A 20,261-nucleotide genomic window follows, 5' to 3' on the forward strand; every position below is an offset into this window, starting at 1 on the left:
GCGTTTACCGATGCTCCTCGTGACGCTCTGGTCCCAAGAGTGCATTGCGGTCTCGCGAGATGATGATGTAGCGGTCTCGCGATACCGCTACGTCATCATCTCGCGAGATCGCAATGCATGGAGCGGTCACCTGAGCATCGCGATGAGCGGGAAAGGCCTGTTCTGGATCCGGGGGGCCGACGGACGGCGACCAATCAGCGACGCGGGATTTCCGGGACAGACAGACAGAAAGACAGACAAACGGAAGTGACCCTTAGAGTCACTTGTGTGTGTATGTGTGTATCAGCCACGCCCACTCCACATAGCCCCACCCAATCACTAAGCATCTTTCATTTCACCAGAGCTGTTTAAAAGAAACTGACCTGTGATTGGTTGCTATGAGCAACAGTTTTCCCACTCCACAACACCTCAGCAGACACTGACCGGGTAGGAGAAATCAAGCATCCCTTGGAACATAAGCCATTGTCTGCCCCCCAGACTTGACAGAAATTAATCACCCCCTCCTCTTTTAATGCCAGCTCTATTGCAAGAAAATCGCATCATCAGTGGCCGCACACAGAGCCGCACTGCCAGGTTACATAACAGCACATCTCCAGGAACTCCCTGCTCAGCGCCACCCAGCTCGGGACTATGGTATGATGTGTGATGGGTATATGGGCACTGGACTATGGGATGGAGGATGTGTGATGGGTATATGGGCACTGGACTATGGGATGGAGGATGTGTGATGGGTATATAGGCATGGGACTATGGATTGGAGGATATGTATGATGGGTATACGGGCACAGGACTATGGGATGGAGGGTGTGTGATGGGTATATGGGCACTGGACTGTGGGACGGAGGATATTTGATGGGTATATGGGCACTGGACTGTGGTATGGAGGATATTTGATGGGTATATGGGCTAATTTGTTATAACTAACCACAGTTAGTTACTATGCCCGGGCAACGCTGGGCTCTTCAGCTAGCTGAAGATAAAGACATCACAGAGAAACACAAAATGCAGCTTCTAAATAAAGATAAAGATCTATTCAAAACCCATATCACCCACATGAAAAAGTATTCCCCCTGTAAACCTAACAACTCGTTGTGCCATCCTTCATTATTTTAGGCCAATTGTTGCCTTAAAAAAAATTGACTTGCATTGAACTGACAATCACAAGTTAGGCACTGGGAGACATCTGTAGCTAGCATTCAGATAAATGATAGCGTCAGCCTGGCTGGTAGCTGAGAAGAACATCACTGTATATTCATGCACCCACTGCACTTTGCCACATTATGCTGCATAGCTGGAGTCAAACATGTTTTACCTGCCGTGGAGGAATTCTCTGTAGAATTTCTCTAATTTGGCTACATTGGTGGGTTATGGAGCATAAACTACCAGTTTAAAGAGAATATATCACCAGGTTTTTGCCACTTAATCTGAGAGCAGAATAATGTATAGATAGAGACCCTGATTCCAGCAATGTGTCGTTTACTGGGCGACTTGCTGTAGTTTTGATAAAATCACCGTTTTTTATAAAAATCACTGTTTTATCAGCAGTAGATTATTACCGTATTTTTCGGACTATAAGAGGCACCTAGATTTTAGAGAAGGAAATAAAAATTGAAGCAAAAAATGTGGTCAATTCTGTACTTAATATCCCCTATCCTGGTATATATGGTCCCCTCATCCACATTCTGATACACAAGGCCCCCTCATCACTATCCTGGTATGCATGGCTCCTCATCCCCATCCTGGTATGCATGGCTCCTCATCCCTATCTTTGCATGCATGGCCCTCATCCCCATCCTGGTATGCACGGCTCCCTCATCCCTAGCCTGGTATGCATGTCTTCCTTTTCTCTAGCCTGGTATGCATGTCTCCTCATCCCTATCCTGGTATGCAAAGCCCCCATCCTTATCTTGGAATGAGTGGCCCTCACCCCCATCTAATTTTTTTTGTTTGCATACCAGCATGGGGGTGAGAGCCAATCATACCAAGATAAGGATGGGGCCATGCATACCAGGACGGGGATGGGGGCAATTATACCAGGATGCTAAAGAGAAATTAATATTCATTGTCCTCCACGCCCAGTGAATATTCACTTGTCTTTAGCAGCTGGCACAGAAGCTAGCCGCAGCAGCAAGCAACTGCCTCTGTGACCCGTTGCTCCACTGATGCCACTCCCCCACCTCCCCACCACAGCCAGAGGCGGTAAATAAGGACTATAAGAGACCCCCCCCCAATTTCCTCCACATTTTTGGAGTAAAAAAGTGCATCTATAGTCCAAAAAATACGGTACTAAAGGACTAGTTGTCGAGAAAGGAGCTGATCTAGTGCCAAAACGCGTTGGTTATAAATAAAAAAACATTTCTCTAAAGTTCCTTCTTCACCGCAGCGCAGCCTACTTAACATGACAAAGTCCTACTCTGGTTAGTTAACATCTGGAAGATCGATCTCCTCCAGCCACAGGGCAGCAGCAGCGGATGACATCAACATTTAATAAATTGGTTTCCCACTGCGTTGTCAACCTCTTTTCCTGTTTTTAAATGAATAGTCCTTTTAACCCCTTAGCGACCACCAATATGCATTAAAACGGCAGCATAGTAGCTGAGGGTACTTATTCCCTCATTGCCATTTTGCTGTAGCGCCCCCCAGATTCAGAAAATCTTCAAGGTCTCAGCTACCGTGGGTGAATAACAGCGATCACAAAAAAAAGTGCGCCCGCTGTGAACATCATTTCTCTCTCTTCTGACATGATATATATATGTCAGAGGAGAGAGAAATGATGCCAACCGAGAATCTCTGGTACCTCCGGGCCTTGCTGATACGTCCTCTGGCCTGGCGTCCTCTTCTTTGAATACAAAGATGTGGGTGCATGCTCAGTGCGCCCGCTGAGGTCTGCCGGCAACAATAGAACATTTCTTCTATTGGTTCCTTTTAATCACTATCACATTAGTCAAAAAAAAAAAAGTAGCAAATCAAATCCCCCTTTATCACCCCCTTAGTTAGACAAAAATTATAAAATAACACATTTTTTTTTTGCAGTTGGGGTTAGGGTTGGTGTTAGGGTTGGTGTTAGAGTTGGTGCTAAGGTTGTCTAACGCCCCTGTGTTAGTGTTAGAATTTTTTTTTTTTTCAAAAGTAAAAAAAAATGACGATATGACGGCTAGTGTTGAGCGCAACTCCCACAATTGCGCTGTTCCAGCATTGTCAGCACCGGGTCTCTCAGGACTCACATGAAATTGTTATGCCAGGTGAGCCTTTCGACTACATCTAATGGGCGGCTCATATGAATTTTGGACCAGTGGAAATAGTGAGACCACAGCAGCCCAATAGCGGCCGATGATTGCTATATCAGGTGAGCCCTGCAGCCAATGTGTCGCAAAGCCTGGGACACCTGGCGCAGAGATTACTGGAATGGCGCCAGTGCAGGAGGTGAGCATATGTTATTTTAATTTTACAGATGGGAATACTTCATTTAAAAAAAGGGTTGCACAGGTCGTCGCCAACCCATTATGTTTCCTGTAATCATATTGAACATTTGCTTTTTTGTTCTTTTCCTTTTTTCAATGTTTGTAAGTTGTAAAAAAATAGAGAGTTGAAACTTACCAGGCAAGTAGAAGACTCCAGATTCCAGTATGTCCCAATCAACAGCTCGATGGAGGTGGCTGAAATCTAAAATAGGAGAAGATGGCAGCAAAGGCTTCTTAGTAGCAGATACATTCGGTTCTGGTTCTGACAAAGCAGCTGGTTCTTCAGCTTCAGTGACACTTGATGAAACTTTTTCTGCTAACATAAGAAATATGCCAAGAATAATGTGAAATATCAAGTACAAGATTTGAACGTCCTGTTAATCTTATGTATAACAACACGTAATAAACACAACGACAACTGCTGTTTATAAAATTAGATCTGTCACTGAAGTAATTCACAACAACTAAATTACTGAATGTCTTGTTTAATTAGCAAGTTATATTAGCCTTGCTCCTATTTTATACTTTTCCTATTTGTTTTGACTGGTGAGATGGAAACTGCCTAAGGAAAAACTGTCTGCCATGTAAGACAGGACCATATGTGGTAAACTGTAATTTTGTCTGTCAAATACTCTTTTTTTTGCTCAGTGTAGTATAAGCATTTAATGTACACCTATAAACCACTCAGGCCCATGTTTCCCAGATACATAGTTTTATATGTAATGAAAATCAGGTTAAGCTCGTTCGATGAGCTTTTGGTGAATATTTGATGTTGAATATCTTTTTAGCGCAGCGTCTTACTGTCCCAACAAAGTGGATGCATTTACAGAAATCTCATGGCCACTGGTAAAAAAAATGCATATACGTTATTAATGCATTTCTGCTGACCCCTCATAATGATTAAATAGAGAGAACTGCAGGTGAATGAATAGTAGCAGTGTTAATTGGTAAAAGTTAACAATAACGTCCCCCAACCCACCCCGTACACATTAGATTAAAGACATCTGAACTGTCGACAAGATAGGTGTGTATGGGGGCGTCATGACTCTTCCCTTGCAGATGATTTTGGGGAGATGATTGTTTGTAGTCAAATGCCTGATCCTTTTGTACTGCAGGACATAAGCCTCGGAATTTGGTGCTCTCTGTAGAGAATACATGATCTATACTGTTGGCCTATAGGTGAATCTTTTGCAATTTTTAACCTTTATAACCTTTCTTTTTGAAAATTACAATTCTCAAAAGGTTTTTTTCAACATGCCCGGAGGAGAGAACTATTTTTTTTATCATGTAGGTCTGGGAATGAAAAAAAAAAATCTTAAAAGCACTTACTTTTCTCTGAATGAAATGTGGAGGATATAGCTGACTAAAATTTAAGAACTTAAGAACTTATTTAGTAAAATAAATAATCTAGTATCTCCCCTTGACCTAAATCAAAGTCTTTTTATGGCAGAGTTTTAAGTTTTGATCATCAATTAAACAAGTTTAGAAAATCCGAGACATTTTATCTTTTCGCTTTCTTTAACCTTAAACTTTAAGGGTGTAAATACACCGGCTGATTATCATCACTAAGAGTTCCTAGGAAGTCCTAGGAATGCTTGTTCATTAGATGAATTAATTTTTAAGCATGCTTAAAAATTATCTTTCTTGATAGCAAGTTATCCTATGTAAACAGGACCCGTGCTTCCGAGAAAAAGACTGTTCACAGACTGTTCATTCAATCAACAGAAGTATGAACGGTTTTGTCTAAACAGGTTATTGTCTAAACAGGCTATTAAACGACCACAGATCAGCAAACAAGTACGGTAACTGATCTGTGGTCATTTAATGGTTGCCATCGGCCAGTGTAAACAAGCCCTAGGTTACTCATCTGAGACAATTTCACTGTACTTTTTGCACTGGTTATATAACTAAGCTGTTATAAAAAAAACTGCATGTTTACCATGAAATAACATACATGTCTTCAATTTATGGCATATACAATCCAATATACTATACCTAACTCAGTAGGCAGTCTACGATCAAATGGCTCCTGACCAGTTTTGTTGTCGTCTATTTCATCTTTGGAGGTGATAAGAGATTTATTATTTTCTTCTTCTTTGCTACTAGTTTTGGTCTGCTCAACCCTGTGAACACCTTTCCTTGCATCTGCTCTTGTAGCCCCTTTACCCTTCTTGTTTCTTTTTTTTCTTCGCCCTCTTCCTGTCTTATGAGATAATTCAGTGATCGGATCCCAAGCATGATGCTTTTCTTTTCCTTGGTGCACTTTTGCCTCAGTACATGGCACCTGAATGTCCTCAACATTACCTTCACTAATTGAAATTCTTTCTTGACCGTCTGCCCATGTTCTTCCTGTTCCAGTCACTAAAGAGTCTTTCGAAAAACACGTTTCGTTAAGGGTATCTATTGCTGTTTTACTCTCCTTAAGTGTTTGCTTTGAATTGTCCAGTTGGCTGTCATTTTGACATTCATCGATAGGAGTTAGGTTATCACATTTTTCTTTAAATGGTTCTGAACTAACTTCAGTGAACAAGTCCTGGCTATCTTTATTAATGTCACAAGTGGAGAGCACATTCTCTGTTTCTTTAGTGATATCAGTATTTAAAGAGCATCCTTTTACTGAATTTGATAAATTGTCCACTTCTTTGGAGCTTCCTTTGTGTACAGTAGTCCCCGCTTCCCATGATATCTCCTTCTGTTCCACTTCACAATCTTTTGCCTGAATTTCAGGAGAATCCCATAACTGTCTCTCTTCTGAAAATATATCTTTCTCATGTCTTTGAAGAAGATCCAAACCTTTTCTCCATTCAGCCAATACATCACTTTCAGCAGAATATTTTGATGTATCAACATCCCAGTAACTGTTAACCTCTGGTGAGGGTTGAGTTTGCTCTCCAGCATCTTCTGTGCAAGATCTATCTTCCCATATATTTTCTGACCTACCCTTTAAAGTGCTCAAAGAACCTACCTTTCCAGGCTTCCTTTGGTGAAGCCATGCTTGCGGAACCTTCTTTTTACCTTTTCTGCTTGGAGCAGTCTTTGCTCTTGATAGCCATGTATCCCTTTGACTCTCATCTTTGCACACTGCCCCTGTATGGGGGGGACTTAGTTCTACATATTCCCCTTCTACAGATTCTGCGGCAGAGCCAGAGAGAGAATCCAGCACAGGTGGTGAAAAAGCACCATCTCTCCAGCTTTGAATTTCTTCTTGATTATGTGACAACGGCAAATGAGCATTGACTTTGGGATCAACCACCTCTCCAATTGTGATTCCTCCATCACCAGGACTTCGGAACTCCAGAGGTGGCATAAGAGGACCTGTGGGGCATCTCCTCCCAACAATAAAGCCATCCTTATGGATAAATCGAGGATAGATTACTTCTGACCATGGTAGTCGAAGGACCTTTTCCTCTACAGCTGCTAAACAGTTCTCAAGGCGAACTGAGCTACGGTCTTTATTAATGCTATTAAGCCACTCAGCTGAAAAAATGAATGAATGGGAGGATTCAGGGACCACAATCTCCTGTACTCCGCTGCCATCCTGAGAAAGGCACTTCAGCACAAGCCTGGGAGAACATTCCAAATATGGCACCACTTGCAAGTAAAAATCTCCAGGCTTTAGAAAGTGCCATGGAAGAGATGACAATTGAATGAGGATCTTTTCACCAAGGCAAAGTGGCCATCCTTCATGGAAAAAGAGAAATCCACTGTACTGAGACTAGAAAACAAAGGATAATATATATTTTTAGTTACATAAAGTTTGGCAGAAAGTGAAACAGAGCAAGATATAATAAAACCTAATTAACATAGTCTGTCAGAATGGTGCAGTATTGTAAAGCATATACTTACACATGCCTGATGCTGCACATTCTGCAGTATTCTCTTAGCTGGGATCAGAAATTCCAAAGTGTATCTTAGAGGGTCCTCACGATATGTCCTTTCTAGCACTGCAAACACTTGGGTCAGGAGTGTAGGTGCAGTCACCTCAAAAGGGGGGTAAAGGGATGACAGTGTACTTTGTAGGCAATCCTCCACAGACTGAGGGGTCTGAAAAACAGACATGTTGTACTTCATATCATCCTGTATTCATTGTATCACAATCACAACCCTTAACTGCTAAAGAAACAGAGACTGAAGCACTGTGATTTCCAGTTTTATGTTCTGTCATAGGAACAGAAAACAAAAAATGACAGAATGCCGAGTCCATTACATGACAGGCAGCAGTGGCACACTGCAGGCATATAATGGGATCTGCCATGGTGTCCAGCACAAAGAATGAAAAAGTAGTGCTGCATGCTATGCTTACGTGAGAAGATTACTGGAATTGGCTACAGAGCCTGTGAAACAGATGTGAACTAGACTTGATTAATAATATATTGTTTATTGATTGTTTGTTAAGTCATTCATCATTTTCCTATAGAGATAACAATGTTTTGGCCATTTTTGGATATTCTTTTGTTCAACTTAAAGTATATTGGAAACGTTTTCTCTTCAGAAGAATATTGTACACAATCATAATGTTCTGCCAATAATTTCAACTGTTTCTATCTTGCTTACTGGCAAAATGGCTCTGTTCCTAGTGGGGAATTTCTGAACGTATGTGTTGGAAATACCAGTGATATTTACTGGAAGTCTGTGGTAACAATGCTGCTGCTGTTTCAGAACAAAGACTTTCTTTACTCAAAGCTGACAAATTAAACCATACGTCAATTCTGACTGTGTTAATTGAACTTATACCAAGATTTTACACTCTTTTCATGGTGCCTTATTTTGTTTAATGTATTTCACTGGGCCTCATTTTCCACAATTTTCCACATCTTAAAGCATATTTTTATCTGTAAATTCACTTTCTGTGCATTACATGCAGGAAAGAAAAATCATATGTTTGAATACTGACTATTATTTCACCATTTCTTATTAGAAAAGTCGCCATGTGTGAATATTGTACAAACTGAATAATCTACTACTCTACATGGCATATTGCTGCTTTTAATGGGAATCTGTCAGCAGAATTTTACACCCACCTATTTATATGTACAATACTTTTATATGGCCAGTCCATTCCTCCATTACTAAGAAATCAGTGTTTGAATTGAGGCTGTGGATCTGAAGCTTCTGTCACTCCAGCTCTATTCCCTAAGGGTATGTGTCCACGTTCAGGATTGCATCAGGATTTGGTCAGGATTTTTCATCAGTATTTGTAAGCCAAAACCAGGAGTGGGTGATAAATACAGAAGTGGCGCATATGTTTTTGTTATACTTTTCCTCTAATTGTTCCTCTCCTGGTTTTGGCTTACAAATACTGATGAAAAATCCTGACCAAATCCTGATGCAATCCTGAACGTGGACACATACCCTAACAGCACCGCTTCCTCCTGCTTGACTGATGGCTCCTTTGCATCAAGTCACACAGCATAGAAGCTGTCAAACAAACTGGAAAAGGAGGCCCTGGACAGAGAATAGAACTAGAGTGACAGAGGCTTCAGATCTACACCCTCATTTGCATATCAATTCAAATGCTAATTTCTCAGTAATGGACTGGCCATGCAAATGTATGGATAACTATGAAAGCGCTACATGCACATATAAATAGTTTGGAGGAAGGGGGGTGAAATCCTGCTGACAGATTCCCTTTAAGGAACACTGTTAAGGCACGTCAACTTAAGATGCATCTATAGATGCTTCTCACAAAATTAGAATATCATCAAAAACTTAGTTTACTTCAGTTCGTCAATACAAAAAGTGAATCTCATATATTATATAGAGTCATTACAAACAGAGTGATCTATTTCAAGTGTTTATTTCTGTTAATGTTGATGATTATTGTGAAGTATATCGTGGCACTACTGTGTTGGTGCACAAGGTAGGTTCCCCAGACCAGTGAACATAGAATATAGAAACTTGGCACTCAACTTGGTAACGTGGAATATGCTTTTTTATTTCAGATAGCAGTCCCAGTATATAAACGTTTCGGTCTGTTATGGACCTTCTTCAGTACAACTAGGTTGAAAATACATTACAAAAGGTATTTAACCATTGTATGATAACAACATCCAATGAAGTTGTAAAAATAACAGAAAATAAAAATAAAAACATAAACGGGAAGGCTAACAAGATAAATCTAACAACAATATTAGTGAGTATGTGATGGATCAAGGGTAAGGGAGGTAAGGAAAGGTAGAATAATTTTATATCATACCCGACTGCTCAAGAACAAAATATAGAAGATGTCTCCGGACATAACGTTGATCCTCGTATGTAGGTCTACTTGTGGATCGTACAGAGGACAAAACTGGTCGCTCTACAATATTTGAGAAATACATCCAATTACTAGGTATGTGATATAGTGTTGTAGAACATAAGTATTATGAATGTGTTTACTGACCCAGTATATTAGAGAGAATAGTGTTGTTCACAGGTGGCAGATGTTAATAGGGAAGCTGCAAGACAATGTAGTGGCTGTTTTATACTGTCTAATGTAGGAAGGGGTTACAAAAACGTATAGCTGAGATAATATATAAAGAAGGGGAACTTTCTCACCTGCTGTAAGTAATGGCAAGTGGCAACACTGTATATCTATAATAAATGAAGTCGGACTAGAAAGCCTGTGGTTCATAAAAGATATGCGTCAGTGAGGATATTAAAGTGTAAATACTGAGAGGCAGAAATGCTGGTCTTACCAAATGAATTTATAGTATGCAGTGAATGAGGTTATGGCCACAATATGATTACTGCATCTGTGAGGTAACAACAAGAGTAAAATATCAGTGATGCTATATCTTTATAATGACCCCTGATAGGAAGTTGTACCGCGACTCACCCGTGGTGTAAAGTCCCTGGAGCAATATAGAGTGCAGATGGAACGTATCAGAGTGGCAGCGTACCTGTAGTATACATTGTGCAGTAGTCAGGATAAAGGTCCATAACGTAAGTAATAAGGTGGATAGTACCGCTTGTGTCTTACCTAACTGATATGCGTAGTAGCGCCATGCAACGCGGTGTCCGCCGCTGGTTGCTGGCATTGTGCAGGGATGGCGTGTAAAAATAGGTTGGGGGCGGGATTCGGCATGTAGCCGAGACCGGAAGTGCGTCAGTGGGTATGACGCTGACTTCCGGTGTTCACTGCGGCGCTCGGTTGTCATAGGAACTGACAACAAGAGCGTACAGATCTGTACGCTCTTGTTGTCAGTTCCTATGGCTGACAACGCTACTACGCTACTACGCTACTACGCATATCAGTTAGGTAAGACACAAGCGGTACTATCCACCTTATTACTTACGTTATGGACCTTTATCCTGACTACTGCACAATGTATACTACAGGTACGCTGCCACTCTGATACGTTCCATCTGCACTCTATATTGCTCCAGGGACTTTACACCACGGGTGAGTCGCGGTACAACTTCCTATCAGGGGTCATTATAAAGATATAGCATCACTGATATTTTACTCTTGTTGTTACCTCACAGATGCAGTAATCATATTGTGGCCATAACCTCATTCACTGCATACTATAAATTCATTTGGTAAGACCAGCATTTCTGCCTCTCAGTATTTACACTTTAATATCCTCACTGACGCATATCTTTTATGAACCACAGGCTTTCTAGTCCGACTTCATTTATTATAGATATACAGTGTTGCCACTTGCCATTACTTACAGCAGGTGAGAAAGTTCCCCTTCTTTATATATTATCTCAGCTATACGTTTTTGTAACCCCTTCCTACATTAGACAGTATAAAACAGCCACTACATTGTCTTGCAGCTTCCCTATTAACATCTGCCACCTGTGAACAACACTATTCTCTCTAATATACTGGGTCAGTAAACACATTCATAATACTTATGTTCTACAACACTATATCACATACCTAGTAATTGGATGTATTTCTCAAATATTGTAGAGCGACCAGTTTTGTCCTCTGTACGATCCACAAGTAGACCTACATACGAGGATCAACGTTATGTCCGGAGACATCTTCTATATTTTGTTCTTGAGCAGTCGGGTATGATATAAAATTATTCTACCTTTCCTTACCTCCCTTACCCTTGATCCATCACATACTCACTAATATTGTTGTTAGATTTATCTTGTTAGCCTTCCCGTTTATGTTTTTATTTTTATTTTCTGTTATTTTTACAACTTCATTGGATGTTGTTATCATACAATGGTTAAATACCTTTTGTAATGTATTTTCAACCTAGTTGTACTGAAGAAGGTCCATAACAGACCGAAACGTTTATATACTGGGACTGCTATCTGAAATAAAAAAGCATATTCCACGTTACCAAGTTGAGTGCCAAGTTTCTATATTCAATGTTGATGATTATGGCTTACAGCCAATGAAAACTCAATAATCATTATCTCAGTAAATTAGAATAATTAACAAAAAAACCAGCAAAGGCTTCCTAAGCATTTAAAAAGGTCCCTTAGTCTGTTTCAGTAGGCTCCACAATCATGGGGAAGACTGCTGACGTGACAGATGTCTAGAAGGCAGTCATTGACACACTCCACAAGAAGGGTAAGCCACAAAAGGTCATTGCTAAAGAAGCTGGCTGTTCACAGAGTGCTGTATCCAAGCATATTAATGGAAAGTTGATTGGAAGGAAAAAGTGTGGTAGAAAAAGGTGCACAAGCATCCGGGATAACCGCAGCCTTGAAAGGATTGTTAAGAAAAGGCCATTCAAAAATTTGGGGGAGATTCACAAGGAGTGGACTGCTGCTGGAGTCATTAGCCACCACACACAGATGTATACAGGACATGGGCTACAAGCAGGGCCTGTTTTAGGCAAAGTGGGGCCCTAGGCAAAAGTTTAAAATGGGGTCCCAAATGCTAATATATTGCACATCACACAGAAGCATTTCTGTTGTATTTATGTGCAGTGAGTTCAGGCCGCTAAACGAGTGTGATCGACAATACTGAAGTCGTTCGACGCTTGTTTCCCGTTTCCCATTAGATTAATCTGTCCCCATACAGTATCATGTTATCAGCAGAATATCAACAGTTTACACCGGCAATGTGCTGCTGAGAACAATGATTTTTGTTCCCGCATAAACAATCCAATCAATCGATGAATATGCAGCATTTTGATTGTAAAGTATAATACTCCCCATAGTCCTCCACATAGTATAATGTGCACCACAGTTCTCCATATCATAAAATGCACACCCCATAGTCCTCCATATAAAATAATGTGCCCCATAGTCCTCCATATAGTATTATACACTACCCATAGTCCTCCATATATTAAAATACACACCTCAGTCCTCCATATAGTATAATACACTCCTCATAGTGCTCCATATAGTATTATACACTCCTCATAGTCCTCCATATAGTATAATACACTCCTCATAGTCCTCCGTATATTAAAATACCATCAGTCCTCCATATAGTATAATACACTCCTCAGTACTCCATATAGTATAATACACTCCTCAGTTCTCCATATAGTATAATACACTCCTCATAGTCCTCCATATATTAAAATACAATGCTCAGTCCTCCATATAGTATAATACACTCCTCATAGTGCTCCATATAGTATAATGCACCGCCAGTCATCCATGTAGTACAATTCACTTCCCATAGTATAATGCACCACATAGTTCTTCATATAGTACGTATTCCCCATAGTCCTCGATACAGTATAATGCAGCCCACATATAGTAAAATGCTGCCACCCCAGAGTATAATGCAGCCACCCCACAGAATATAATGTAGCCCCGAGTATAATGCAGCCCCAACATACAATATAGTGTAACCCTCCATAGAATATAGTGCAGCCCCCTCAAATAGTATAATGCAGCCCCTCATAGAATATAATGCAGTCCCCTATAGAATATAATCTAGCCCCTCCATAGAATACAATGTAGCCCTCCTCATATAGTATAATGCAGCCCCCATAGAATATAATGTAGCCCCCTCATAGAGTATAATGAAGCCCCCCATACAATATAATCTAGCCCCCATAGAATATAATGCAGCGCCCCATAAAATACAATGTAGCCCCCTCATAGCGTATGATGTAATCACCCCTTATAGAATATAATTTAATACATAGAATAAATTTAATACATAGAATATAATATAGCCCCATCAAAGAGTATGATGAAATCCTCCCTCATATAATCTAATACAGCCCCCCATAGAATATAATGTAACCCCCCATAGAATATAAAACAGGCTACCTCCCCAATAGAATATAATGTAGCCCCATCAAAGAGTATTATGCAATCCTCCCCCATAGAATCTAATACAGCCCCCCATAGAATATGATACAGCCCTCCCCATAGATCATAGTGTAACCCCCCAAAGAATATAATACAGCCTTCCCCCATAGAATATAATACAGCCCTCCACCATAGAATATAATACAGCCCTCTCCCATAGAATATAATACAGCCCACCTCCCCATAGAATATTATACAGCCCCGACAGAATATAATACAACCAACCTCCCCATAGAATATAATGTAACCCCCATAGAATATAATACAGCCCTCCCCTATAGAATATAATGTTGCCCCCATAGCATATAATACAGCCCTCCCTCATAGAATATAATACAGCCCTCCCCCTCCCCGAGAATGGCCCCACAGTCGAGTAATCACTCATTGATATATTTAAAAAAATACACAATCCTCACCTCTCCTCGTGCCCTGCGCTGCTGCTGGTTCTCTAGGCTCCACTCCGGTCTCAGCGGCTGCAGTCTGCCCGGCACACAGCAGGTAGGCAATGATATGACGTCATCGCGCACCCGCAGTGTCAGAGGCAGAGGGAAATGATAGGAGTGTCTATGACACCGGTATAGTTCAATGCGGCGGGGGTGGTGGCAGGGGGCAGTCGGCGCTGGCGGGGGGAGGCGGTGCTGGTGGCAGGCGACTGGCTGGGGGCCTCTGGTGGAGCGGGGGCCCTAGGCAGCTGCCTGGTCTGCCGCTAACGCCGGCCCTGGCTACAAGTGTCACATTCCTTGTGTCAAGCCACTCATGACCAATAGACAATGCCAGAAGCGTCTTACCTGGGCCAAGGAGAAAAAGAACTGGACTGTTGCTCAGTGGTCCAAGGTGTTGTTTTCAGATGAAAGTAAATTTAGCATTTCACTTGGAAATCAAGGTCCCAGAGTCTGGAGAAAGAGTGAAGTCAGCGCAGATGTCTACCAGGAAATTTTAGAGCACTTTATGCTTCCCTCTGCCAACAAGCTTTTTGGAGATGGAAATTTAATTCTCCAGCAGGACTTGGCACCTGTCCACACTGCCAAAAGTACCAATACCTGGTTTAAAAACAAGAGTATCACTGTGCTTGAGTGGCCAGCAAACCCACCTGACCTTAACCCCATAGAGAATCTATGGGGAATTGTGAAGAGGAAGATGAGAGACACCAGACCCAATAATGCAGACGAGCGGAAGGCTGCTATCAAAGCAACCTGGGTTTCCATAACACCTCAGCAGCCACAGGCTGATCACCTCCATGCCACGCCGCACTGATGCAGTAATTGATGCAAAAGGCGCCCCGACCAAGTATTGAGTGCATTTACTGAACATAAATTTTCATAGGCCAACATTTCGGATTTTAAAATAATTTTTCAAGCTGGTGTTATAAAGTATTCTAATTTACTGAGACAATGACTTTTGGGTTTTCATTGTCTGTAAGCCTTAATCAACATAAACAGAAATAAACACTTGAAATAGATCACTCTGTTTGTTATGACTCTATATATATGAGTTTCACTTTTGTCTTGAAGAACTGAAATAAATTAACTTTTTGATGATATTCTAATTTTGGGAGAAGCACCTGTATATTAGTGATGAGCGAGCGTGCTTGGATAAGGTGTTTTCCGAGCATGCTCGATTGCTAATAAAGCATCTTTGACGTGCTCTAATACTATTTCTTCTTCTTTTAAAAGTGAACTTGCAGCAGGGGGTTGGTTGCTTTTTTTGGTTTTGTTTTTTTGCATAGGACGGAATAGGAGAAAGTATTAATACAAGGTGTCCGGGCCAATATATTCCACAGGGCGAGTGTGCAGCTGTAGGGCAGGGGACTGCCACTTCTGGCCATGCACAGTTCTCCCTTTCGCTTGCCAGAAAGGGAGAACTGTGAATGGCCAGAAGTGGCAGTCCCCTGCCCTGCAGCTGCACACTCGCCCTGTGGAATATACTGGCCCGGACACCTTGTATTAATACTTTCTCCTATTCCGTCCTATGCAAAAAAACTAAATAAAAAAAAGCAACCAACCTCCTGCTACAAGTTCACTTTTAAAAGAAGAAGAAACAGAATTTAACAAATCTACAAGACGAAAGTTCGCCTTTGTTTTGTGCTATAATACTATGTTTGCATAAAAAATACATACAAAATGCAACGTGTGAACATAGCCTAAGGCCGGCGTCACACTCAGCGTAGGGAAATACGGTCCACTTTTTACGGCCGTAATAAGCAGAAAAGCTCCTGAACATTGATCCGTATTCAATGCGAGGATGCGATTTTTTCTCCAAAGATTATCCGTGTGTCATCCGTATTGCATCAGTACGGCAAGATTTTCTCGCCGTCTTGCAAAATGGACATAGAATGGATCCATGGGCCCAAATATTCGTGAAAACATATATGCAGTCTATATATATATATATACATATATATATATAAATATATATATATATATATATATATGTCAGTGAGACCCCTATATATATATTTATATTTAATACTGCGCTAGATAGCAGAAAAGCCGGTGATTCAATTGCCGGCTTTTGCTATCTCCTTCCCAAACCCGACAGGATATGAGACATGGTTTACATACTGTAAACCATTTCATATCCCTTCTTTTTTCACATATTCCTCACTACTAATGTTAGAAGTGTATGTGTGCAAAATTTTGTGGCTCTGTTAAAATAAGGGGATAAATCACGGAAAAAATTGGCGTGGGCTCCCGCGCAATTTTCTCCGCCAGAGTGGGAAAGCCAGTGACTGAGGGCAGATATTAATAGCCTAGAGAGGGACCATGGATATTGTTCCCCCCCCACCGGTTAAAATTATCTGCCCCCAGCCACCCCAGAAAAGGCACATCTGTATGATGCGCCTTTTCTGGCACTTAGCCTCTCTCTTCCCACTCCCCTGTAGAGGTGGTATATGGGGTAATAAAGGGTTAATGTCACCTTGCTATTGTAAGGTGACATTAAGCCTGGTTAATAATGGAGAGGTGTCAATAAGACACCTATCCATTATTAATCCAATATTAATAAAGGGTTAAAAAAACACACACATTTGGAAAAAAGTACTGTATTTTTCGGACTATAAGACGCACTTTTTTTCCTCCAAATTTGGGAGGAAAGTGTGGGTGCGTCTTATAGTACGGATATAGCATGTGGGGAGGGGGGCAGCAGCGAGTGGGATCGCACTGTTATCCCACTTCAGGATGTCCCCGCTGCCGGAATCAGCTGCTGGGGAAAGCACATGGCCCCGCTGATTAAGTGCAGTGAATATTTATTAGCTGCTCCCCGCCCACCGATCAGCTGAGCGGTGAGCCGGGAGCAGCAAATGAATGCTGCACTTAAGCAGGGACACACAGTTTCCCCAGCACTGATTCCGGGGAGAATCTGTGTGTCCGGGGGAGGAGGAGGCAGCAGCAGGGGCCAGGAGATCGCTGTCTACCTGCCTGTGCTGGATGCTGAGCTGTCTGGTGCACAGGGAGGACCTGTGTGATGTCAGAAGTGGGCGGGCTGGAGCATCACATGGCAGCTCAGAGCCCTCCCTCTTCTGACATCATCACAGGTCCTTCAGACTCCCACCTAGAATCTGCAGCTTCCTCATATGTCCTGCGCTGTGGAAAGGCAACAACAAGAGAGAGGGCTCTGTGTGTGCAGCCATGGGATGCTCCAGCTTTTACCTCACCACAGTGTGGCTGGCTGCCACAATTAAGAGGTCAGTCTTTACAAAACACAATAAAGCACTCTGCCACTCCTTTGGTGAACTATAACTCCCAGCATGTCATAGGATCTGCAGGACATGCTGGGAGTTATAGTTCTCCCATGGGATTATAAAGCAGCACTCCAGTGTTATTTTGCAGTGCTGGAGTGGTGCTTTCACTATAAGCCCTGTGCACCCATTCTTAGGGCTCATTTCCACATGCGAGGCACACGTCCGTATCTCGCATGTGGAAACCAAGCTGTGGAGCCGGCACTCCAGAGCGGAGCATGCGGCCGCATAGGAACACATGGAGCTGCACAGCTCCGCTCCAAAGTGCCGGCGCCAGAGCTTGGTTTCCACATGCGAGATACGGACGTGTGCCTCACATGTGGAAATGAGCCCTTATACTCACCCTCCAGCGTCTTCATATCGTACTTCACAGACACCACACTGGTCCCGCAGCTTCCAACATAATAACATACTATTATATATAATAACACCACATATAATAGTATGTTATTTATGTTATTAAATATTTTACCAAATTTTTTTTGCTTCAAATATTTTTTTCCCTATTTTCCACCTCTAAAACCTGGGTGCGCCTTATAGTCCGGTGCGTCTTATAGTCCGAAAAATACGGTATTTTAATGAAATAAATACACATGGTGTTGCAATATCTTTATTATACGCTCAATCCAATTGAAGACCCTTGTCACCTGAAACAAAATTAAAATAAAAAAACAACAATATCCCATACCTTTCCGGCGACCAGTCATGTCCCACACTGGAAATCCATCTGAAGGGGTTAAATAATTTTACAAGCAGGAGCTTGCTAATGCAGCTGTTGCCCCTGCCTGTAAAAACTGGGGAATGAATGGAATGCAGGGGAACGTAGCATTGTAGTCTTGCGGTGCTGCGCCCCCTGCTGGCATAACCTCATATGAACTCTAGCATGAGAAAATATTCAGAAAAATTCCACGCTAGCGTTCATATGAGGTTATGCCAGCAGGGGGCGCAGCACCGCAAGTCTACAATGCTACGTTCCCCTGCATTCCATTCATTCCCCAGTTTTTACAGGCAGGGGCAACAGCTGCATTAGCAAGCTCCTGCTTGTAAAATTATTTAACCACTTCAGATGGATTTCCAGCGTGGGACATGACTGGTCGCCGGAAAGGTATGGGATATTGTTGTTTTTTTTATTTTAACTTTGTTTCAGGTGACAAGGGTCTTCAATTGGATTGAGCCTATAATAAAGATATTACAACACCATGTGTATTTATTTCATTAAAATACTTTTTTCCCCAAATGTGTGTTTTTTTAACCCTTTATTAATATTGGATTAATAATGGATAGGTGTCTTATTGACACCTCTCCATTATTAACCAGACTTAATGTCACCTTACAATAGCAAGGTGACATTAACCCTTTATTACCCCATATCCCACCGCTACAGGGGAGTGGGAAGAGAATGGCTAAGTGCTAGAATAGGCGCATCTTACAGATGCGCCTTTTCTGGGGTGGCTGGAGGCAGATGTTTTTAGCCAGGGGGGCCAATAACCATGGTCCCTCTCTAGGCTATTAATATCTGCCCTCAGTCACTGGCTTTCCCACTCTGGCGGAGAAAATTGCGCGGGAGCCCACGCCAATTTTTTCCGTGATTTAACCCTTTATTTTAACAGCTAGAGCCACAAAATTTTATACACAGACACTTTTAACATTAGTAGTGAGGAATATGTAAAAAAAAAAAAAAAAGAAGGGATATGAAATGGTTTACTGTATGTAAACCATGTCTCATATCCTGTCAGGTTTAGGAAGAAGATAGCAAAAGCAGGCAATTGAATTACCGGCTTTTCTGCTATCTAGCACTGTATTAAATATAAATATATATATACCTATACTATGTGTAAACATTTATTTGATCTATTCTATTCTAACCTGTCAGTGTGATTTTACTGTACACCGCGCTGAATTGCCAGCTTTTCTATAGAACACCGGTACGTATTTCTTGCAAGTCACACTGATGGTCCGTGTGTAATCCGTATTTTTCTCGCCCCCATAGACTTTCACTGGCAAATTTTTTGCGCAATACGCTGACAAACGCAGCATGCTGCGATTTTCTATGCCCGTAAAATACAGCTGAGAAATATATGGCAGATAGGAGATGCCCCATAGAGAAACATTGGTCCGTGTGCAATGTGTAGTTTTTGCGCCTCTCATACTTCCGTAAAACTCTCTAGTGTGATGCCGGCCTTATTCTTTCAAATAACTACTTCAATACTTATTTGGCTTATTAATAACTAAATCTTAACAGATTTATATTAAAATTATATAACAACTAAAGGGTCCATGTACTTTCAGAAATTATCATATTTGCTGTTGTACTAAATAGATATCACTTTAAAGAGAACCTGACACATATGCCCCATAGAACTGGCTGAATTATCTCAGTCATAACACAAACACAAAAAAGTGAGCTTGGATTAAGTTGGTCCTAAGCTGTCTAATATTAAAAATAGTGATGATGAGCGAATATACTCGTTACTTGAGATTTCTCGAGCACGCACGGGTGACTTCCGAGTATTTTTTAGTGCTCGGAGATTTAGTTTTTCTTAACGCAGCTGAATGATTTACATCTGTTAGCCAGCATAAGTAAATGTGGGGGTTGCCTGGTTGCTAGGGAATCCCCACATGTACTTATGCTGGTTATCATATGTAAATCATTCAGCTGCGGCAAGAAAGACTAAATCTCCGAGCACTAAAAAATACTCGGACGACACCAGAGTGTGCTCGAGAACTCTCGAGTAACGAGTATATTCGCTCATCACTAATTAAAAACCTTACCATGTGTCAGAGTTGACCTCAGTGTGTGAATAAGGGCAGACAAAAGGACCAGGCCCTGA

The 20,261-nt window shown here is 41.5% G+C and overlaps 1 protein-coding gene and 1 long non-coding RNA gene across 3 annotated transcripts in view; one reads left to right on the plus strand and one right to left on the minus strand.

The window, feature by feature from the left end:
* Nucleotides 1–20,261, minus strand: part of ARHGEF40 (Rho guanine nucleotide exchange factor 40) — a 194,624-nt gene that overhangs the window by 135,352 nt on the left and 39,011 nt on the right. The window contains exons 2-4 of one of the 2 annotated variants that reach the window (XM_077297661.1): nt 7,308–7,505; nt 5,457–7,176; nt 3,598–3,774 (exon numbers count right to left, since the gene is read on the minus strand). In XM_077297661.1, the coding sequence (XP_077153776.1) occupies nt 3,598–3,774; nt 5,457–7,176; nt 7,308–7,505 (2,095 nt within the window). Of the gene's footprint in view, nt 1–3,597; nt 3,778–5,456; nt 7,177–7,307; nt 7,506–20,261 lie in introns of both variants that reach the window. The other variant, XM_077297652.1, reaches the window with a different exon arrangement.
* Nucleotides 315–3,707, plus strand: LOC143816810 (uncharacterized). Its single transcript, XR_013224003.1, has 3 exons — nt 315–426; nt 519–633; nt 3,569–3,707. It is a non-coding gene; the product is annotated as an uncharacterized LOC143816810 (long non-coding RNA).

This window comes from Ranitomeya variabilis, chromosome 1 (assembly GCF_051348905.1).
Source record: "Ranitomeya variabilis isolate aRanVar5 chromosome 1, aRanVar5.hap1, whole genome shotgun sequence".
Classification (NCBI taxonomy): domain Eukaryota; kingdom Metazoa; phylum Chordata; class Amphibia; order Anura; family Dendrobatidae; genus Ranitomeya; species Ranitomeya variabilis.